This window comes from Spea bombifrons, chromosome 10, assembly GCF_027358695.1.
Source record: "Spea bombifrons isolate aSpeBom1 chromosome 10, aSpeBom1.2.pri, whole genome shotgun sequence".
Taxonomy (NCBI): Eukaryota; Metazoa; Chordata; class Amphibia; order Anura; family Pelobatidae; genus Spea; species Spea bombifrons.
Window position 1 is genome coordinate 242,242 of NC_071096.1, and position 24,471 is coordinate 266,712.

The 24,471-nt window shown below is 46.3% G+C and overlaps 1 protein-coding gene across 2 annotated transcripts in view; it reads right to left on the reverse strand.

The window, feature by feature from the left end:
• The window catches only part of NELL1 (neural EGFL like 1), a 158,486-nt gene that overhangs the window by 97,191 nt on the left and 36,824 nt on the right, over positions 1–24,471 (reverse strand). For both annotated transcript variants that reach the window (XM_053449003.1, XM_053449002.1), the window contains exons 3-4: positions 17,243–17,393; positions 9,073–9,243 (exon numbers count right to left, since the gene is read on the reverse strand). In XM_053449003.1, coding sequence (XP_053304978.1) covers positions 9,073–9,243; positions 17,243–17,393 — 322 coding nt within the window. The remainder of the gene's footprint in view (positions 1–9,072; positions 9,244–17,242; positions 17,394–24,471) is intronic.

The following is a 24,471-nucleotide window of genomic DNA, read 5'->3' on the forward strand; positions in this document are numbered from 1 at the left end:
ATGCTGCTAATGTGCTCTGACAGCTCCCTTGGTCTCTGGTGGTGCTGAAAGTATCACAAAGCTGCCATCGCAGCAGCGTATTGCACCCGACGCACCAATCCCCAGGCAAGCGGGTTAGCGTGCTCAGCAAGCAAAGGTGACAAGCAGAGCCCCAGCCACGAGATCCTACAGGAGAGACACCATCATCTACAAAAATCTGCTCTGGGCAACGTTCCCGATGCGTTTAGCGTTTCATAAATTCATTAGAGTTACGGCATTTAAAGGCTGAGTGAATTTAAAGATATGACTTTATACGATGTCTCGAGCGCCGAAAAAAACGTGCAGATTCTCTTCCCAAATCTGAAATCTCCTTCTTAACACGTCCCTCGAGAGACACATGAGAGACGCACGAGAGATGCACGAGAGACGCACGAGAGACGCACGAGAGACGCACGAGAGACGCACGAGAGACGCACGAGAGACGCACGAGAGACACAGGCGTGATAATGATTTTAGTTGGGATACCAGCCCTGACCTTCCAGCCGCATTAAGAAGCCGGTAATAAAGTATCGTCAGAGCGTCAGGTAAAAGCCGTAAAGCTCTCTACAGATTATGGAAACTGTAATAACATTTTATCCCAACCAAGGCAGAAAAGACACATTCGCCAAGCAACATAATTAATGGGTAATATCTCATCGTAAAAAAACTGATTATTAGAGACTTCTTAGCAAAACCGGCACAAATGAACAGAAGCTGACAGTCCGTCCCGGCGAACGCAGACAATCCTCAAATCCTCCGGTGAGCTGGGAGGTATCAGCAGGTGGCTCAGGGTCGCTGCTCTCTGCCCCCCCCATTGACATCGGCTTCTGGATTGCCCAGATCACCTGGAGCTCGTTGGCTGCAGACCCCCGGGGCTTGCTAGGTGATCACGTCTGTCTCTCTCTCTCGCTCTCTCTCTCTCTCTCTCTATATATATATATTTCCGGGCATGCTCCTGGTCAGTGCATTTGTTTCTGGCCATACTTGGATCCGGAGGCTTTTGCTATTTCTGCTTCTTATTTTGGATTTGACCCTTGGTGTGAATTTAGAGCAGATTAGCCTCCTTCTGTAGAATAAACCTCTAAACCGCTTTGGGGTTCACACAACGAGGGAAGCAAACTGTTGAGGAGATCCCGTCGCTTTAACAGATGGAAATCGTGTGACTCTTCAATGGCTGTATCAGCTCAGACACATCGCAGCGGATGCCGTCTAATAACACGGTTATTTGTAGCGTAAACGTGTGCCATCGGCTGCTCACGTGTTAAGGATCCAAGTTTACTGAATGTTTTAGAAACGGTGGGAAACGGACGCTCACCCACCCCGAAGAACCCGCATACACTTCGGAAAGTGACCGTGGGGTTTCTTTATGTGACTTTATTCCCCAGACCCTAAGCTGATCATTGTCTATTTTTTGGGTGAAGATCTTAATGTTTCCATACTGTATTTCTCCATACTGTAGATCTTAATGAACCATACTGTATTTTTATGAGGACAGTCGGCTCTCTGGGGCTTCCATGACAGATAACCCTAAAGGGGTCTTCACGATGCCACCGGATCGCAGTCTTAGGAACTAAAACCCCGGCATATTCAGTCGGACGTCTGTTGTTGGCTTCCAAGGAAGACGTCTTTATAACATGAGCGCACTTTATATATATTTATTTATAACATGAGCGCATTTTATATATATTTATTTATAACATGAGCGCACTGTATATATATTTATTTATAACATGAGCGCATTTTATATATATTTATTTATAACATGAGCGCACTGTATATATATTTATATTTATTTATAACATGAGTGCACTGTATATATATTTATTTATAACATGAGCGCACTTTATATATATTTATATTTATTTATAACATGAGCGCACTGTATATATATTTATTTATAACATGAGCGCACTTTATATATATTTATATTTATTTATAACATGAGCGCACTGTATATATATTTATTTATAACATGAGCGCACTGTATATATATTTATTTATAACATGAGTGCACTGTATATATATTTATTTATAACATGAGCGCACTGTATATATATTTATATTTATTTCTAACATGAGCGCACTGTATATATATTTATTTATAACATGAGTGCACTGTATATATATTTATATTTATTTATAACATGAGCGCACTGTATATATATTTATTTATAACATGAGCGCACTTTATATATATGTATTTATAACATGAGAGCACTTCATATATATTTATTTATAACATGAGCGCACTGTATATATATTTATATTTATTTATAACATGAGCGCACTTTATATATATTTATTTATAACATGAGCGCACTGTATATATATTTATTTATAACATGAGCGCACTTTATATATATTTAGTTATAACATGAGCGTACTTTATATATATTTATTTATAACATGAGCGCACTTTATATATATTTATATTTATGTATAACATGAGCGCACTTTATATATATTTATTTATAACATGAGCGCACTTTATATATATTTATATTTATTTATAACATGAGCGCACTTTATATATATTTATATTTATGTATAACATGAGCGCACTTTATATATATTTATATTTATTTATAACATGAGCGCACTTTATAAATATTTATATTTATTTATAACATGAGTGCACTTTATATATATTTATATTTATTTATAACATGAGCGCACTGTATATATATTTATATTTATTTATAACATGAGCGCACTTTATAAATATTTATATTTATTTATAACATGAGTGCACTTTATATATATTTATATTTATTTATAACATGAGTGCACTTTTTATATACTTATTTATAACATGAGCGCACTTTATATATATTTATATTTATGTATAACATGAGCGCACTTTATATATATTTATATTTATTTATAACATGAGCGCACTTTATATATATTTATATTTATGTATAACATGAGCGCACTTTATATATATTTATATTTATTTATAACATGAGCGCACTTTATATATATTTATATTTATTTATAACATGAGCGCACTTTATATATATTTATTTATAACATGAGCGCACTTTATATATATTTATTTATAACATGAGCGCACTTTATATATATTTATATTTATTTATAACATGAGCGCACTTTATATATATTTATACATATTTATTTATAACATGAGCGCACTTTATATATATTTATTTATTACATGAGCGCACTTTATATATATTTATATATATTTATATCGCTAACCATCTGCTCTCATAACCGGTTAATTGTCCCGAAGACCTGCGCCGTTTTTGCTCTCGTTACTGTTACACGGAAACCCGATTTTGGCCGCAGGTCAGGCCTAACGGGGGGTTAATGAATTGAACTTCTTAGTTGTGCTTTTCTTGCGTGGATTTCGGCTCGTGTCACCGCTATGATTATCCACGGGCTCCGTGCAATCGCAGACTGAAAACACAATTTAGATAACAATTCAGGCTTTTCCCGATTGCATTCATCGGCGGCCACCATTGTAGCCACATAAAAAGAACTTGTTTAATCTGAAAATGGGATTTGGCAAATAACAGCAAGCGGATTATTAAAGGCTGCAAAGTGCTAGACTCAGCGAAACGTTCTTTTCCGAGACTTAAATTATTTAAGCTTCAAGCACATTTATTGTGATTTAGTGTTTTGGTCCTGATAAGACAGAAACGAATCATTCCCTTCTGCTTTTATCACGATCTTCCGTAAAGCTCCTCAACTCTCCTGAAACAAAAAACCAGGAACTCTTCAGGTTCAAAGCGTTTCCAGCAGCAACGAGAGGCTTTCGGCGTCTGCGCTCTGATTGGGCTTCCCATTGATTACTTCATTAAGAGAAAATTATTTGTATTTTACAAACACTCCTGATTCTAGAAGCTTTAACTATTTGTGAGCTGGTGCAGTCTTTTTGGATGAGAGATACCTGAACTCAAGGCGTCCTGCCTGAACACAGGTACGTGTGCGCGGTTATGGCTCATTACACAATATGTGTTTCTTTAAGCTGAATATTTTGGTGCCGTCACCCCGTCCGGAAATCATTTGTTGTCAGAGCATCAGATTCTTGTTTTGTGAACAAACATCTGACCCGACAGGGAAATCCTGGCGCGGTGGGGGTTGCAGAAAGCTGGGCGCGGGGGGGGGTGCAGAAAGCTGGGTGTGGGGGGGTGCAGAAAGCTGGGCGCGGGGGGTGGGGGTTGCAGAAAGCTGTGCGCGGGGGGTGGGGGGTGCAGAAAGCTGGGCGCGGGGGGGGGTGCAGAAAGCTGGGCGCGGGGGGGGGTGCAGAAAGCTGGGCGCGGGGGGTGGGGGTTGCAGAAAGCTGGGCGCGGGGGGTGGGGGATGCAGAAAGCTGGGCGCGGGGGGGGGGTGCAGAAAGCTGGGCACGGGGGGGCAGAAAGCTGGGCACGGGGGGGGGCAGAAAGCTGGGCGCGGGGGGGGGTGCAGAAAGCTGGGCGCGGGGGGGGGTGCAGAAAGCTGGGCGCGGGGGGTGGGGGATGCAGAAAGCTGGGCGCGGGGGGGGTTTGCAGAAAGCTGGGCGCGGGGGGTGCAGAAAGCTGGGCGCGGGGGGGGGTGCAAAAAGCTGGGCGCGGGGGGGGTGCAGAAAGCTGGGCGCGGGGGGGTTTGCAGAAAGCTGGGCGCGGGGGGGTGCAGAAAGCTGGGCGCGGGGGGGGGGCGCAAAAAGCTGGGCGCGGGGGGGGGTGCAGAAAGCTGGGCACGGCCGGCAGCAGAGGATACAATCTGCGGTTTGAGCCCAGAATGGCCCCTAAACGTTTCTATTTTCTGTACTGAAAACACTCCTCGCCGTTCACGCGCTCGGGAGCCGCTGTAATAAAACCGGCTCCTGGAGGTAAATATATCCGGCTAATATCTCCAGAACCCAGAACCGCTCGCCCTGCAAACATCATCCTGGGAATTGTTTCTCTACGTTCTTTCCACATCAGACGCGACTTTCCATCTCTATTTCAAACGATTCCTGCAGAATTATTCATTCTCGGCTTCCCAAACCGTGACACAAATAAGGCTGCAGCCGATTGTACCGATTGTAGCTGTCATATTTACCAAGGCTGGTTTAACAGCGTGTTATATGTGTACAAATTAAACGCTGCGCACAGAAAGGTCTGTGTGCGTGTGTGTATGTGTATTGATGTATGTGTGTGTGTGTGCGTGCGCGTGTATGTATGTATGTATGCGCGTGTATGTTTGTATGTATGCGAGTGTATGTATGCGCGTGTGTGGATGTATGCGAGTGTATGTATGCGCGTGTGTGTATGTATGCGAGTGTATGTATGTGAGTGTATGTATGTGCGTGTGTGTGTATGTATGCACGTGTATGTATGCGAGTGTATGTATGTATGTATGCGCGTGTATGTATGAATGCATGCGCGTGTGTGTGTGTATGTATGTATGCGAGTGTATGTATGTGCGTGTGTGTGTATGTATGCGAGTGTATGTATGCGCGTGTATGGATGTGCATGTGTATGTATGCGCGTGTATGTATGTATGTATGCGCTTGTATGTATGAATGTATGTGCGTGTATGTATGAATGCATGCGCGTGTGTGTGTATGTATGTATGCGAGTGTATGTATGTGCACATGTGTGTGTGTGTAAGCAGCGCCTCGTATTCCGCGTTATTCGGAATTACCCAGAATGCTCCCCCTAATGAGAAACGCGTCAGCCTCATAACGCACACGTATCAAAGCGATGAATCCAAATGATTAATTAGCAAACGGTGACAAACGGCAGGATTTTCTGCAGTCCCGTGACAGGTTCAGTCCAGGCCACGGGCCACGCGAGACGCAGCCCCAGGAGACCCGACTGTAAATATTTAGAAGGATTTTTCCATCAAACAGCCAAATCATAATTTCATTTCTTGCCTGATTTTTATTACATAATTGACATATAAATTGCAACATTTTTCCCCAAACTTTGACAGTTTTACAAAGCGAGTGATGCGCTCCGGGCAGCGAAGTTAAATGAAGCTGAAAAACTCTCAGGTTTTAAAGCCCAAATGTTTTACATTACGCCTTTCTTAAAATGTCAAGTAACCATAAATATCCGTCAGATTCTCCGCTCGCCGGTATAATGAAAACGCGCGCCGCCAACAGCCATTTCTCTAGCAGGCTGCTGGTGGTCATCGCTGAGCCGGCAGGGTCAGAATTATTATTATAAACGGCTGGAAGTTTGGGTGGAAGAAATGGGGAAATATCCTGGTTAATGCCGTCTTCCAGAAGCCCAGCGCTGGTACCTGGGATAAAGCTAAGCTCAGCATCAGAACTCTGAAGTGCCTGTATGTGGGGCCATTGGCGAGTGCAGGGCAGGTATACCTGGGGCCATTGGGCAGTGCAGGGCAGGTATACCTGGGGCCATAGGGGAGTGCAGGGCAGGTATACCTGGGGCCATTGGGGAGAGCAGGGCAGATATACCTGGGGCCATTGGGGAGTGCCGGGCAGGTATACCTGGGGCCATTGGGGAGAGCAGGGCAGGTATACCTGGGGCCATTGAGGAGAGGAGGGCAGGTATACCTGGGGCCATCGGGGAGTGCCGGGCAGGTATACCTGGGGCCATTGGGGAGAGCAGGGCAGGTATACCTGAGGCCATTGGGGAGTGCCAGGCAGGTATACCTGGGGCCATTGGGGAGAGCAGGGCAGGTATACCTGGGGCCATTGGGGAGTGCCGGGCAGGTATACCTGGGGCCATTGAGGAGAGCAGGGCAGGTATACCTGGGGCCATTGAGGAGAGCAGGGCAGGTATACCTGGGGCCATTGGGGAGAGCAGGGCAGGTATACCTGGGGCCATTGGGGAGAGCAGGGCAGGTATACCTGGGGCCATTGGGGAGAGCAGGGCAGGTATACCTGGGGCCATTGGGGAGAGCAGGACAGGTATACCTGGGGCCATCGGGGAGAGCAGGGCAGGTATACCTGGGGCCATCGGGGAGTGCCGGGCAGGTATACCTGGGGCCATCGGGGAGTGCCGGGCAGGTATACCTGGGGCCATCGGGGAGTGCCGGGCAGGTATACCTGGGGCCATCGGGGAGTGCCGGGCAGGTATACCTGGGGCCATTGGGGAGGGAAGCATGTTGCAGATGAGGAATGTTAAGGGCAGTTAGTAATCACCATATTCAGGGTTAGTGGCGGTCGGGCTGGGACGCGTTGGAGGTCAGGGAAGGACGGAGGATGGTAGACTTTAGGGTCAGGGCTGGGGCAGGCCGAGAGGAATTGGGCGCTGTGTAACACGAGGTGATTGGCCGAGGTGAAGGATGAGCAGTGATGACAGCGAATAATCTTTCAATGGGAAAGAAAACACTGAAGTGTTTAAGCGTTTGAGAGAAAACGCAGAGAGGATTAATTACCAAGTCAAACTCCCAGCTCTGCGTTTCCAGCCAGAAAATTACTGGTTTGATTTGTAAAGTAAAAACGTCTACTTTGTTCAAACTCACTAAAAAGTGTAATTGATATTTATTGGCGAATTAGAGCCGAGCGTCTGAACTCCCGTCCCCGCCGGTCCGGAAACAGATCAGGAATTATAGACAAAAAGGCATTTTAAATAACTAAATCCATAAGAACCCCCCCCACACACCCAGCGCGAGGCCTCCAACGTCCTCCGCTCAATGTCCTGAAAGATCACAAAATGTGTGTTTTAACCCACAGACTCCCGGGACGTCCTCTCCGCCCGGGGAACGGCACCCGCTGTCTGCTGCCGCTTAAGGCGAGGATACAATAAACATAATGGTGACAAAGTGTAAAATATGTCAAGGTGCCGCAGTGCAGGGACCTATTCACTAAGCGCTAGAACAAGCCGGACCATGTCGTGGCACCTGCCAACTCTCCTGAGTTTGACATTTGCTGTGAGTGTGGAAAGACAGAATGTCCACTAAATAAAGAAAATCAAACATTTTGCTCGCGGGGATTGAATAGGCGTTTATTCAGGCACCCCAAACCCAGAGTATCTCCTGGAGGAGGCTGATTAATATTAGATATCGCTGCAGAAATCAAGTATCCTTAGTAGGAGGAGCACTAAGTCTTTTTGGACGCCGTCCCAGACCGTTGCCATAGTAACTGCAGCTGGGATTTGAGTAAAATGAGGGCAGAAAATAGAGGTTTATAAGATTGATGTGTGAGAAACATGGAGTTTGGCAGCAGAATATTTGTTTAATTCACAGACATTATTCTTAATATTCCGCATACATGGTTAGTATTTACCACCCCTGCAGGGAGACTGTTCTGTGTATAGAGCACCCAGAGCTGGAATGTGAGCCAAGCCAGATGAACCACCTCCCCTTCCGTCTTTGGGTCCGTATCTGGCAGGTCCTGATCATGTTACGCGGGGCATGGAGTTCTGGCCCAGGGTGCCCGATGGCTTCCATCTTTTTGCCGCTTCTCGTTAATCGTAGAGGAAGCCCTTAATATACTTTGTCATTCACTCTTTGGTCCTGCATAAAATGTCATGGATCTCAGCAGTTCCTCTGTAGTCGGGTTCATGTCCCTGACTTCTCTTAGTGTGACGAGGGGCGCGTCCTGGGTGGCCCTTCATAATGTGAAGCTACTGCAGACTCTTGGCTTAGTGAATAAGCCCCTCTGAGAGACAAGACTCTGTTGCAGCTTCAGCTCAAGGCTCATGATTTTTTTTACCTTTGTTTTGAAAAGCTTTAAAACCACATCTTTCCACCCAAATACATTTATAGAAAGTGCTTTTTAGACTTGGGAGCCCAATCAGCGGCTGACATTCACAGCAGGGGTCACGCTAAAAAAATCCAAAGCCTTTTCTGTCTCAGTAAGAGCAGAACTAGCACGATATCAACAGGTTCATAACTAGCAATTCCCAGCAAACTATTATTTATTATTATATATCTCACCATGAAATGCAGAGAAACCCCTGCAATGGCGCAGAATATCCCGTTACTCATATAACACCCTGGAACTCGGCTGACTGGTTACCCATCGTCCGGACGCGGGCAAGGCAGAGGATACCCCAGTAATTTACCGATATAACCACTACATGTCCCAGAAATAGGAATGACATATAAGCAGCCCCGCTCCATGAATAGTAAATACCCCTGTCATACCTGTTACAGTCCACATGCAGCGAGACGTGGCCGGCACTGACTGTCAGGGCTATTTTGTGCCACTGTCCGTCGGCGAGCCGGTAGGGAAAAGCCTCGGTTCTGGACTTTCCATTGAACCTGTAATGATACCGGATTTCATCCCTCAGGCCGCTGCTCTCCAGTTCAAAGAAGCTGAAAAGGAAGAGGAGAAAGACCACGTTCAGAGCGTCTCTGTATTATTATGCTGCTCGCTATGACACATAAGACTGACATGATGACATCACCATGGAGTTATACGATACATTATAACGATTCAGATGACTGTATCAATCCCAAAACATCACGTTCCAGACCACACGCTGCCCACAACAGCCCAGCGAGCTCCAGTTCACATTTAAAGCGGATGAAATGCGCATGAAGGAGCTGCGGATACTCTGAACTCTCTGAGACGGCGGGTAAAACTCTGCGGGGATTTACACCCTACAGGGTCCTGAACAAGCCCGAAAACTGAGTAAAAAATGCAAAACCGGCAGCCTAGGAGAAAAAGAAGGGCGAGAGCATCATGGGAAATATTTCAAGGAAGACACGGCAGCCGGGTAACCTACCTGCTAACAGGTTTTTAACTATTTAATAACAAATAAAATAATATTCTGCCCCTAGTCTTCTGCTGCTTTCCGACGGGGGGGGGGGGTATATAGGGCAGGAGACAGAAGTGATTTTCCTGCAATTTATAGATGAAAATGACCCAAAAATCCATCACGATTCGGCCTCAAACACCAAAAGACGAGATCTCACGGCAGCTCGGCTTTACTCACAGCTCTGACCTACAGACAGCGTAGGGTGAGATCTGCGATGATTTATGCTGTGATTCTTACCAATGGCCCAAAACGCCCTTAAACCCGGCCGCAGAATGTTCCGTCACGTTCTTTTGGAGAAGCGGCTTCTCAGCAGGCGGCGGAGCTCCGTCTCTTTGATCACAGACTGTGACAATATGTTTCCAGTTCAAGTCTTCAGGCGTAAACTTTTAAATGGAAAATTCTTTCCGTATTGCTGGCCTTTTGCATATAAATGAATGTGATTTCCACTCGACGCCACCTCGCTTCAGAAACAATTCCACATTTACACAGATAATCCTCCCACCCCACACACCACATTATTTTAACTTTGGCTCTTTCTTCCAGACATTAAACATAATTTATTTATTAACACAAAAAAATTTACTGCCAACAAAAGTGGGAATTTAGACAGCTGGGCGGGAGACTGACGCGCACGGATAAAAGTCTAAACACATCGGTCTCTTCCTTGGAGAAGATTTCAGACAAAGAGACCGATTAACCAGGAGATAATGAAAAAGGTGAAAAACGGGAACGTAGAGCAGAACAGAGTAACAGAACGGCAGGAGATGCAGAAAGCGAAATATCCCGGAACGGGTTTGTAACGCGTGGAAACGACGTCAGTTCCAAGAACGCAGAATGAAAGCCACGTCGACCTGTGTTCATTGAATAAAGCGCCAAAGAAAGTATTTACGTTACCAGGGAGCGAAGTTCAGCGCGAAACGCGTTAACTGATTCGGCCAATCGGATTCTTTATTCAATGAACAGATTCTGAGACTACTCACATTCTGCGTGCAGGACCTGCAGGTTTTTCAGGGCTGTTCCCGTGGGCTCTGGATAGGGTGCCGTGGGTCCAGGGCACCGGCCCCTGGGGGTTTGTTCCGGCTGACACTCCCATCAGTTATCCAACAAGATCTTATGCCGGCAAAACTCAACTACGCATAATCCAGACATTAAGGTCATTAAGATAATTCATCTGACGCAGCAAGAAGTTCCAAGATCCAGAATATGCCGCATCTCCGTGATACAAGTCCATTGGCTACCAGTCCTGGTGACAAACAAGATGCCGCCAGTCCTTCCAATCACACGACTGTCAGGGGCAACTGGAAATTCATCAGCCCTCAGGGTTAGCGTGAACCAAAGCGAATACACCAAGCAGAGGCAGACAGGGTGACGACCAGTTTGGGGTCTGCCAGGGAGGGTCTTTACTTCTTTATAAAATGCCTAAGGAAATGTGATGTTGCTGGATCGATGCTAATAATCCGGAGCTTCACCCTGTGAGCGGCTCCATAGCCCTTCGCCCCAGTGCTGGCCTGTAACCGGCCCACTGTCCGGCTGCAGGTCTTCTAACTATTAAATCGTGGAAGCATGGAACGTGACGGAAAATAAGAACTATAATCTGCCTTTTACCCCCCCACCCCACCCCAGAGACCTGAGAAGACCCGGAGAACTAAAAGGCGAAGACATTTGGCAGAAAGATACTTGATTCACACAAGAAACCCGACCCGGCTCCATTTGTGTGGAAATGAAGCTCTGTGGAGTCCTCCTCGTGCCTGCGGAACAGCGAGAGGATTTACCGCCATCCGCTGCTGTAAAAGTGTAGGAGTTGAGTAATGTTTGGTGGATCGTCCTTTTATGTAAATGTTGTATGATTAGACCCGCAACGCAGTCATACTTTCCATGAAAACTATTTCATCAGTGAAGTGTACAGGTGTGAAAGTGTCAAGTCTGCTTTATATAACTGCACAACAGAGCGATGGCAGGCGAGCGAAACGCGGAGGCAACAGCTGCTCCTCTGTTATTACAACCCTTCCCGGCGCCATCTCCCCGCACATTAAACTTACATATTACAGCAAGATGCTCCAAATAATTCAGAATCCGCCTACTCAGGTTCGTGTGATCTGCAGCCTAAAGGACATATGTTTATCCCGTCGGTACCGGGGGATGTGCCGCTTCCGTGCCCCCGATACTAAATCCTCCATCTCACATTCTGTGCCACAGTTTTACGGCATCTCAAAGACAACCCGACGAGCACGAAACGGCGTGAAGAAGACATCTTATTCCTCACTTCCAAACTATGGATTGATGGTGAACGTTCCGCAGGTCGTCTGTTCCTGGCAGCAGGAAGGAGGCATCGGCTCGTCGAATCTGCCCGTTCCTCTACCTGCTATAAGAGCTCCAATCTTATGCAGTGCTATTCGGGATCAGTCACTACGCCGGTCCCGGGTATATTTCAATTCCCTCACTGAATTATCCTCTACAACTTCTGACGGACGGCGGCTCCATGCATCCATTTTCAAATAATGGGTTAAATAGTCCCAAGCCCATCCACCTCTCGTCAGACCTCTATCACACTTTGTAGGGATTGCTTCGGGAAATAATCATTGTATCCGTATCTGGTTGAGTTTCAGGACAATAATCCCAGCCGGATAGAGTCTAGGAAAGCCCGTTTCTGAATTCCCCCAAGTTGTGTGTTAATTATTCCTGATGATGCTTTGTCTTTTTCTGATTCTGGGGATTTTAATTGCATGAAGCCAGCATCTAGGGAGTTAAATAAATTGGGGACCGCATGGGATGGCAGGACTGCTGGCAAATCACTAAATAAACCAAGTGATAAATGTCGGCCGAGACCCAACGCCGCCGCTGACACCAGGCGCACTTTGCGAGACTCTCTGACCTTGATGAATGGGTCCAATTTCTCGTTCGCAGCCATTAAGCGAGTCGTTGATCTTCATTCTCTGATAGAAGACACCTGAGTCAATCCCGCCGAGAGTGGATCAGACAAAATCCCGCTCGCCGTCCCCTTCAAACGGTCTTCTGTCCACAAGGGAGATTATTTACGTTAGATGTGGTTTCTTTTATTTCTCTAGAGAGATGCGGACAGCCTGAAGGGTTAACGTGAAGTAAGGGTGTTTCTGGGTGATCCGGAAGCGAATGTTTATCCTGCGGAGTGGAGGGGCTTCAGATCCCATTCTGTTACGGGGCGAGGACCTGCGCGCCGCCCGCTTTACCGCACTATATTTTGGTTTCCTTTCTGGACGTGCAATCAGTTTGTTTAACTAAATACACGAAACATTTTATCTAAATTCAAGCTGCATTTTCACAAACTAGAATTCATGAAATACAAGAAAGACACGAGCGGTGGAGTGAACGCGAAAGAACGAGGTGGCCGAGCAGAGACAGCGCGGCTTCTGCCGAGGGAAAATGACAGTTATTTAACGAGTTACCCCTCCCCCTCTAATTAACTGAACTTTAAAGAAAATTCCCTGTTCTATAAATACGTCTTTAACTGACACTTTAAACAGTTAATTGACTCTTCAGGAATGAAGGGATTTCAGCGGTTAAACCAAGTTCACTTATTCGGTGCGTCCAACCCAACAAGTGCCTGGGAGTTTCTATAAGTCAGACGCGGTCTTTTTTCCTCCCCACATATAGTGGGGGGTTATAACTGTGTCTGTTTGTGTCGGGGTCCACACATAAGGGTAACTGGGGGTGGTTTGGGGGCAAGTGGGGTTCAGACAGTCTTTTTTTCAGAACGCTGTCACGAGGGCTGCCGGCATAGAAGAGTTTTATTTTTATTTTGCCTTTTAGCTTAGTTTGTATTTAGAACGATCGGCGCTTTGTATTTCTGCTTCTTATTCTCCTCGGAGCACTCGCTGTAGATTAAAGTGCGCATCCAATGTCGTTATGGAACAAAAGACCGTCCGACGCGGCACACTTTCCCGGCTTCATTTGAAGAGAGAGATGACGAGACATTACCGTGAAGCAGGCGCATTATCCTCCCAGATCAAACCAAAAAAGTAGCTTTATGATGCAGAGTCCGGCCGCGCATCAGACGATCACCGCGAGAGCTCAACAAGAAAGGCAATGGGTCTCCCGGCAGAAATCGCAGTAACTGATCGGCGGTCGGGAAAACAAAACAAATTCCGATTTATACTTCAAAGCGCAGGGAGAGAACACCCAGTCAGGGAGAGACTTAAACCGATTCATCAATAATGCACCAGGTCCTGCGGTCACATCAGAGCTTGAACCTTGCACCATTATGGCGCAATTATTCCATACGGAATGTACGGGTCACACCCATGAAGGGTTCCGCATGTGTATTTGTGTATGGTGTTAGCATGTGTGTGAATATATGATGTTAAAGAGTATATGTAAGTGTATGGTGTTAGAGTGTGTGTGTCAGCATATGGAGTTACATTGTGTGTGTTGGCGTATGGTGTTAGCGTGTGCAGAATGGGGGAGATGAGGAGCAGGAAAAAGTGTGTCTACATTGCATTATTAGAGTGTGTGTGCATGGTGTTACTGTGAGTAGGTGTTAGTGCATGGTGTTACTGTGAGTAGGTGTTAGTGTATGGTGTTTGTTAGTGTATGGTGTTTGTTAGTGTACGGTGTTTGTTAGTGCATGGTGTTACTGTGAGTAGTGTTAGTGCATGGTGTTTGTTAGTGTATGGTGTTTGTTAGTGTACGGTGTTTGTTAGTGCATGGTGTTACTGTGAGTAGTGTTAGTGTATGGTGTTTGTTAGTGTATGGTGTTTGTTAGTGTACGGTGTTTGTTAGTGCATGGTGTTACTGTGAGTAGTGTTAGTGTATGGTGTTTGTTAGTGCATGGTGTTTGTTAGTGTACGGTGTTACTGTGAATGGGTGTTAGTGCATGGTGTTACTGTGAGTAGGTGTTAGTGCATGGTGTTACTGTGAGTAGGTGTTAGTGCACGGTGTCTGTTAGTGCACGGTGTCTGTTAGTGCACGGTGTCACTGTGAGTAGGTGTTAGTGTATGGTGTTACTGTGAGTAGTGTTAGTGTACGGTGTTTGTTAGTGCATGGTGTTACTGTGAGTAGTGTTAGTGTATGGTGTTTGTTAGTGCATGGTGTTACTGTGAGTAGGTGTTACTGTACGGTGTTTGTTAGTGTACAGTGTTACTGTGAGTAGGTGTTAGTGCATGGTGTTACTGTGAGTAGGTGTTAGTGTACGGTGTTTGTTAGTGCATGGTATTACTGTGAGTAGGTGTTAGTGTATGGTGTTTGTTAGTGTACGGTGTTTGTTAGTGTACGGTGTTTGTTAGTGTACGGTGTTAGTGTACGGTGTTACTGTGAGTAGGTGTTAGTGTATGGTGTTACTGTGAGTAGTGTTAGTGTACGGTGTTTGTTAGTGCATGGTGTTACTGTGAGTAGTGTTAGTGTATGGTGTTTGTTAGTGCATGGTGTTACTGTGAGTAGGTGTTAGTGTATGGTGTTTGTTAGTGTATGGTGTTTGTTAGTGTACGGTGTTTGTTAGTGTACAGTGTTAGTGTACGGTGTTACTGTGAGTAGGTGTTAATGTATGGTGTTTGTTAGTGTATGGTGTTTGTTAGTGTATGGTGTTTGTTAGTGTACGGTGTTTGTTAGTGTACAGTGTTTGTTAGTGTACGGTGTTAGTGTACGGTGTTACTGTGAGTAGGTGTTAGTGCACGGTGTCTGTTAGTGCACGTTGTCTCTCTCCTTCCATCTCGCCCTCCATACAGTGCGCTAATCGCTCCCCTCCATCCCCTCTCCAGTGTGCTGATCTCTCCCCTACAAACCCGCCATCCAGTGGCTACTCCCCCCCACACAGCGTTCGGTAATCTCTCCCCTCTATCTCCCACCCACCACACGTGCGCTAATCTCCCCCTTCCACCTCTGCCCAGTGTAGAAATCTTTCCTTCCCCCTCCACAAACAGTGCCTCCCTCCTTCCAGCTTTCCTCACCACTTTCTCTCCCATCTTTCAGTTTATAGGATTTTTCCCAAAATTTCAGATGCATTTACAGCTTTTTCATGCAAATTGAAATAAAATCTTTTTAATAATTAACGTCCCTTTCTGTAGCCGATATAAACAAACTCAATTGGGCTGCGCGTTATGTGCGCGATGGGAAGAGACCGTATATTTACAGATAAATGCTTCAAACACCCAGTGTATAAGCAGAAATCATTTGATTACCTCTTTTTATTATCTTTTTATTGTTTTTTTATTATTTTTATTATTTTTTCAACCTGAACCCAAAATCTGCATGCTGTCCCCATTCTAAAGCCTATCCACAGGATAAGGCGTGATATGTAAGAGTTTAACCGCTATATACCGTATTTGCTCGATTATAAGACGACCCTGATTATAAGACGACCCCCCAAAATCAAAATATTAATTTAGGAAAAAAACAAAAAGCCTGAATATAAGACTACCCTATAGGAAAAAAGTTTTACCAGTAAATGTTAATTCATGTAAACTAATTTTCATATTTAATAAAAGCTATGATTGAGAAAAATATAGTTTTTATTTCCTTTTATTTGCCAACCTTGCCCCCCTAGTTATGCACATCTGCCCCCAGACTTGCCACTCTGCCCCCAGAAATGCCTTATACCCCCCTATTTGCCACTCTGCCCCATGATGTGCCTTTTAACCCTCTATATGCCACTCTGCCTCCAGAAATGTCTTATACCCTCCTATATGCCAGTGTGCCCCATGATATGCCTTTTAACCCCCTATATGCCCCTCTGCCCCATGATATGCCTTATACTCCTATATGCCACTCTGGGTGGCATATAGGGGGTTAAAATGCATTTCTGGAGATATATATATATATATACTGCAAACAGCAATCACACTCCTATCAAGCCAAGGCAGCCAGTACATGCTGGAACCTGGGGATGTTAGAAGTGTGATTACAGCCTCCCTATGCTATGCTACCACCCCCACCCCCCTTACACATCCATGCTATCACACACACACTCATTCACAAACATTTAAATACTCATTCATTCCATTAATCACACATACACACACGCTCAAACCCCCCCCCACCACCACCTGAACTGCAGATCTCCCACTCGCAGACTTCTGCAGGGGCCCGGCTGTGCGAGCAACTTCTCTGGCCCCGCCCCCAGAGGAAGGATGGGTAGAGTTATGTGAGGACTGTGCTAGCTTCCTGTTTCCTGCTGCTAATAGCAGAGACGCTGCTCGCGATCAAAGCCCGGTAAGCAGCACGGCCGAAGCAGAATGAGGTCTGATTAGAAGACGACCTCGATTATAAGACGAGGGGTATTTTTCAGAGCATTTGCTCTGGAAAAAACCTTGTCTTATAATCGAGCAAATACGGTACTCTACTGCTATATGTTCTGCAGCGATAAATGATGGAAAAGGAGCAGATTATACCCAGATTTATAGCATTAGAAACTAGAATAGGAGCAGAAACGATGTAACAAAGCGTTACTCTCGCAGACATGAATATTAACCCATTCCTGGCCATTATTTGTGGTTTATTGGCGCTCAGCCGTCTGACGGTTCTTGTGGACTCGCTGCTGAGCAGAACCTCTGCCCCTGTGGGCGTTCGGGCCAAGGCTCACGTACCTGTGCTCCAGCTCACGGATCGAGAGGAGAACGCCAGATGTGGACGACCTTTGCTGTATGGAGGCCAGGAAGGTGAATTCACTCTTATTCCTAAAAAGCTGGATCACCTTCTTGTTTGTATGAGGCGCTGCGTGAATCTCCCGTTCCGCATCTGAAAAGAAGACATCGTTAAAGTGTCAGACGGAACCTCAAAATAGAACGTTAAGCATTAGTAATCTAATAACACACACGGTACACGTATCTGTCACGTCAGCCCAAGAGAAGATGGAGACTTTAGTTGACGTTGATACATTTTTGGGGTCAAAACACGAAAAGATGTAAGGTTACGTAATCTTTGGGTCCTCGGAGATCCGCCCTTCTGAAGATGAGACCGCTGAGGCCCTGAAAGCTCATGTAACGTTGTCTTTTTCTATGACGGCCCAACAAATAGTGTTAACTTCCAGTAGTTTCCTTCCAGCGTCTGCATCAGCTTTTGTGTGGGTTATTAATGTCACATGGAGCAGAATTTATATAAATCATAATATTTCTCGCGCGGCTCAGGCCAGACTGTCACCTGCCGTGTCCGCTGTACATGCCGAGTTAGCACCGGATAGAAGCTCGTGGCCCTAATCCTGTAAAAACGCACATCTCTAATTAGATCTCTCTCTCTGGAGCAGCCATGTGCGGCCTCAGCCTCTGCCTGTGGCAATGTGACATGTTCATGAGTGGACAGCCCACAGCTTGGGGACAAGTTATCTGACACAATGTTAAAGCCCCGGGGTCTGCTCCGGGCTCATTATCTCCACTACTGGAAGCAGGGGCTGCAGAGAGACACCTGGAGATACAATGTAACAGAGCCGACCCAACGCGCCCCGGAAAGCATTCCACTTCCTCTACTTCCTGTCTCTACCAGTTCATTCTGCATCATACTGGTGAAAGGGATGGCACACGCTCATTACTGCCGGCCATCATACTGGTGAAAAGGATTGGCACACGCTCATTACCGCCGGCCATCATACTGGTGAAAGGGATGGCACACGCTCATTACCGCCGGCCATCATAATGGTGAAAGGGATGGCACGCGCTCATTACCGCCGGCCATCATACTGGTGAAAGGGATGGCACACGCTCATTACTGCCGGCCATCATACTGGTGAAAGGGATGGCACACACTCATTACCGCCGGCCATCATACTGGTGAAAGGGATGGCACACACTCATTACTGCCGTCCATCATACTGGTGAAAGGGATGGCACACACTCATTACTGCCGGCCATCATACTGGTGAAAGGGATGGCACACGCTCATTACCACTGGCCATCATACTGGTGAAAAGGATTGGCACACACTCATTACCGCCGGCCATCATACTGGTGAAAGGGATGGCACACACTCATTACCACCGGCCATCATACTGGTGAAAAGGATTGGCACACACTCATTACTGCCGGCCATCATACTGGTGAAAAGGATTGGCACACACTCATTACCGCCGTCCATCATACTGGTGAAAGGGATGGCACACACTCATTACCGCCGGCCATCATACTGGTGAAAGGGATGGCACGCACTCATTACCGCCGGCCATCATACTGGTGAAAGGGATGGCACACGCTCATTACCACCGGCCATCATACTGGTGAAAAGGATTGGCACACACTCATTACTGCCGTCCATCATACTGGTGAAAGGGATGGCACACACTCATTACTGCCGGCCATCATACTGGTGAAAGGGATGGCACACACTCATTACCGCCGGCCATCATACTGGTGAAAGGGATGGCACACGCTCATTACCGCCGGCCATCATACTGGTGAAAGGGATGGCACACACTCATTACCGCCGTCCATCATACTGGTGAAAGGGATGGCACACAGTCATTACCGCCGGCCATCATACTGGTGAAAGGGATGGCACACACTCATTACTGCCGGCCATCATACTGGTGAAAGGGATGGCACACACTCATTACTGCTGAAATAAACCTTACTTCTAGACCCAGACGGCGCCCAGGAGAGCAGGTCACAAACAGCCATTTACTCAATAACTGAAACAATCTGCTAAATTGAGAACTAAGTTTTGTTTGAGGGAAACAGACAAAATGTAATATCCTTGTCTGCCTTTTTTGGTGTTAACCCTCTCAGTTACCATTAGCACCCAACGTGTAGCGTTTTCTTTTTGCAAGGCTGGGTGCAAAGTCCAAGATCATGAAAAAATACACTCAACCTTGTGGTGTTTCCACGCGAGATTTAATCTAAAAATTACAATCATCTACAACTAAGTCAACACCAGAGCAGAAATCTCTCCTTAAAATAGCTTCTTCATTCTTGGCTCCTCTCCATGGAGAATAAATCCCTGTCAGTTAAATCGGATCATTGCGATTCGGCATAATCCTATAATGTAAAAGGACGGCCGAATAACGCATATTAACATCCCCAGGATAATCTCTACTCCGTGACACGGGATACTCTGGAAACACCCCGGGCTGCCGGATGTGGAAAGGAAACACGCGAATTCCTTCTGTAAACCCCAAGGTCCCGTTCCAGCTCCGGATCCATTCGATCCCCAACTTGGGAAATCTACATTGTAGGACTTCTTCACCACGTGACACATTCACTTCATCACGCTCATTACCGCCGTCTATACATACACAGAACAAGCACTGTGTATGCACCAGAATTAAATGTTAATGTGTTTTGCTGGATATATCCAGCGCTGCGTGTGAAAAATTAATCTTTTTTTCGTTTTGGTTTTACCCAACACTGAGTCTCGGCGAGTGACTGGGAAACCGGAGAAAGTGTGTGCTAAGGGAGCACAAGTCAGCGGAGGTGGTCGCTCGGACTATCCAGCTCCGTTACACACGCATCCTATCCCCAGTACCACCCATCATATCCCCAGTACCACCCATCATATCCCAGTACCACCCATCCTATCCCAGCTCCAAGCATCCTATCCCAGCTCCACCCATCCTATCCCAGTACCACCCATCCTATCCCCAGTACCACCCATCCTATCCCAGCTCCAAGCATCCTATCCCCAGTATCACCCATCATATCCCCAGTACCACCCATCATATCCCCAGTACCACCCATCATATCCCCAGAACCACCCATCCTATCCCAGCTCCAAACATCCTATCCCCAGTATCACCCATCATATTCCCAGTACCACCCATCATATCCCCAGTACCACCCATCATATCCCCAGTACCACCCATCATATCCCCAGTACCACCCATCATATCCCAGTACCACCCATCCTATCCCAGCTCCAAGCATCCTATCCCAGTACCACCCATCCTATCCCCAGTACCACCCATCCTATCCCCAGTATCGCCCATCATATCCCCAGTACCACCCATCATATCCCCAGTACCACCCATCATATCCCCAGAACCACCCATCCTATCCCAGCTCCAAACATCCTATCCCCAGTATCACCCATCATATTCCCAGTACCACCCATCATATCCCCAGTACCACCCATCATATCCCCAGAACCTCCCATCCTATCCCAGCTCCAAGCATCCTATCCCCAGTATCACCCATCATATTCCCAGTACCACCCATCATATCCCCAGTACCACCCATCATATCCCCAGTACCACCCATCATATCCCAGTACCACCCATCCTATCCCAGCTCCAAGCATCCTATCCCAGTACCACGCATCCTATCCCCAGTACCACCCATCATATCCCCAGTATCGCCCATCATATCCCCAGTACCACCCATCATATCCCAGTACCACCCATCCTATCCCAGCTCCACCCATCCTATCCCAGCTCCACCCATCCTATCCCAGCTCCAAGCATCCTATCCCACTACCACCCATCCTATCCCAGCACCACCCATCCAATCCCAGCTCCAAGCATCCTATCCCACTACCACCCATCCTATCCCACTACCACCCATCCTATCCCACTACCACCCATCCTATCCCAGCACCACCCATCCAATCCCAGCTCCAAGCATCCTATCCCAGCACTTCTATGCTACCCCCGGCCTTTTGTCTGCTCCCCGGAAAATGGTTATCAAAGAAAATTGAGGCATCCTTATAGGTCAGAATAATCTGCAAATTCCCAGTAACGTCCAGTTTTAGTGCCCCAATAGATTAATGGGAATGGTTCAAGGATGGAACTTTTGCAATAAAACCTGGGATGTTCTACTAAGTTAAAATCTTAGAATCAGCCGCACATTTCGATCATTTCAAACGGGAAACGGTCTTCTCTGCAGTCACAACCTGCCGAAATGTGTGCGAAAAACCCAATACCAGGACTTTGCGATCATTGTGCGCGGCGCAGCCTTTCATTCAGGGAAATGAAACACTTTCTGTTAAATTCCACGTTTCTATATTCAGATATGCAAACTCAATTCATTTTCTCATGTATAAACACAATTCAATTTTTATTTAAAGCTCCTGTGGAACAATGTAACGGTAACGGATGATTCCAGTCTGTTTACTGCTACAGAAAAGAGACGCTCCGGCTTTTCTACACCCGATACAACATGTCATTGATCAGACGCAAGCAAAGTGAGGCAGGGAATGGAGTTTGGAGGGGATCGGACAGGCAATGGACCAAGATCTCCAAGGTGAAAACAGAGCTCCAAAAGTGACGAGGACCAGCAGGCAGGTGCTCCTAGAGGCTCGTGAACCCCCGACACCTCCCGGCTACTGGCCTTGAGAACTCTCCAGCAGCAGTCTCAATGCCTTATTTCTCCTCCAAGATATTCTTGTGATACCTGCTTTGCTCTTTAGAAAAGACGTGGTGTCTGCGTGGAGCGTTCAGGCCGTGGCTCCTCCAGACAGTAAATCTCTTTACATCACACACATCAGAGGCATCCACTGGAGATTATTTACAGACAGGACTAATAGTAGAGGGATTAGCGCCTGAGGTCATTAAAAAGCCTATGTCTATGTGGGGATATGATCACCATATACAAGTAAAAGAGATACCTGTCTGGGTCCTTTCATTCATAGAACTTGACAGACATAGAAAAGAGATGCCTTGCAACGGGAAAGGGGCCCCCTGGACCAGTGAGGAAGGGGGACATGACTGCTGGCCTAGGCCTGAATGGCTTGTCAGCGTTCCCTGTCCTCATTGGCTGAGCTTTGCAACTTTGTTGCGGGCCCTAGGGGTTAAAGGAAGGTGAAGGGGGATCATCTCCCGCTTTGCCTTCCTGGAGCTACCAGAGCCTCTGTGATTGTCCCGCAGCCCACCCTTAGTTCTTCTGTCAGGTCAGTTTGTTTTTTATTGTCACAGCGGCGGTGTTGTCCCCCCCACATGACCAGCGCTTATGAGTTCGTTATTCTGGAATTTGCTCTACGGATTTGGGGAGGCGTGTCCTGAAGACGGCTGATGGCGTCGGATGGACTAGGACTCTTGGTGCACGTGGTACACTAACCCCGTATCAGGCCCAAAAGGTTCGGTAGCTGGCGGGTCGTTTAGTTAATGTGGTTTTAATGTGATTTAATTGGTTCATGTTCTGCTGGTCAATGAAGGGGGAGATGTAAATAAAGCTGTGGCCTACGCCCTACCCACAACAATTGTGTCTCGTCTCTTATTTTGGGTATTGGGTGGGTATTTTTCTCCGGGCTATAGGCCTAAGCAGTCAAGAGTTTTGCAGTCAAGGCAGTTAAGATGCAGAATCCATTGTGAATGGAAGTGGTTTTGGCTGATTTAGGTAATAGGGTTGGATGTCGTTCTAGAGATCACAGGCATTGAGGGTTTTAACAGGTTAACTTTAGCATAATGTTCATCCAGGGAAAATCTGACTGCCCTTTGGATTTGATGGAACCTGGAAGGGTTAAGAAGGGTTAAACGTGATGGACTGTTCCGGATTTTTAACCATTAATACAGTGCATCATTTCAGTATGTTCTGTATATTATATCCTCAGGATGCCATAGATTTCCAGCAGCACAAGAAACAATTTCCACCGGAGACAGTGGCAAAGGACAACATTAGCATAAAAGCAGCTCCTGGACATCATGGCGCCATCGGCCTCGCTCCTGCTGAACTGGCATCCAGAGTGGCCAAGAGTCCTCCTGCCAACACTGGTACCCAACGCAAGCAGATGGCGAGATCTAATGGAGGCCAAATGAGTTTATAATTAACCGGGCATTTCTCATTCTATTACCCCCCCCTTTATTCCTGACTTGCACTTTGTTTTTTATTGTTATTTTTTATGCTGTAATTGACCTGCTTCACAATTTGCCTGCATGGAACCTCTCTCTAACACCATACAGTAACACACACTAACATACAAGCTCTCTCTAAACACCACACAGTAACACACATACATTCACTCATTCTAACACCATACAGTAACACACATACATTCACTCACTCTAAGACCATACAGTAACACACATACATTCACTCACTCTAACACCATACAGTAACACACATACATTCACTCACTCTAACACCATACAGTAACACACATACATTCACTCACTAAAGACCATACAGTAACACACATACATTCACTCACTCTAACACCATACAGTAACAAGCTGTATGGTGCCACGCCATACAGTAACACACACTAACATACAAGCTCTCTCTAACACCATAATGCAACACACACTAACATACAAGCTCTCTCTAACACCACACAGTAACACACATAATTCACTCACTCTAACACCATACAGTAACACACATACATTCACTCACTCTAACACCATACAGTTACACACATACATTCACTCACTCTAACACCATATTACTTAAACACACAGTAAGAGAATATGCTGGCACACCATACGCTCACACCGGCTAACACCATGAATTTAAACTACATCAGTTCCTGGGGCCGAGCACCCACCTTAGCGCACCCCTGAAAGGTGAACACTTGATGTTAAGGGGTAAGGTTAGAAGTGTTGCAAGGGGTGGGGTTAGAGCATGACAGGGGGTGGGGCTTACCCAAGGCCTAATAAAAAAATTGTTGATCTATGAGTACCTGCGTATGTAACAGGCAATTAATGTACAATAATTACACAGTTTACTTTATAGATCTATATATTTCAATGAGCCTGAGGACACCCCACACACTGCAGGGGTATAAAATGTCCATTTTATGCTAATAGGGTTGCCCTGGAGGTCTCTCCTGAGTGGCAATTGTTCCCTGTGCCTCTCCAGGGGCCCGCGGCCAATATACCCCAAATTCCATGTTTTAACCCTGTGCCCCCCGCTATAACCCATACACAGATACACTGGTGGAAAGCGCTGTGTTTCCGTCT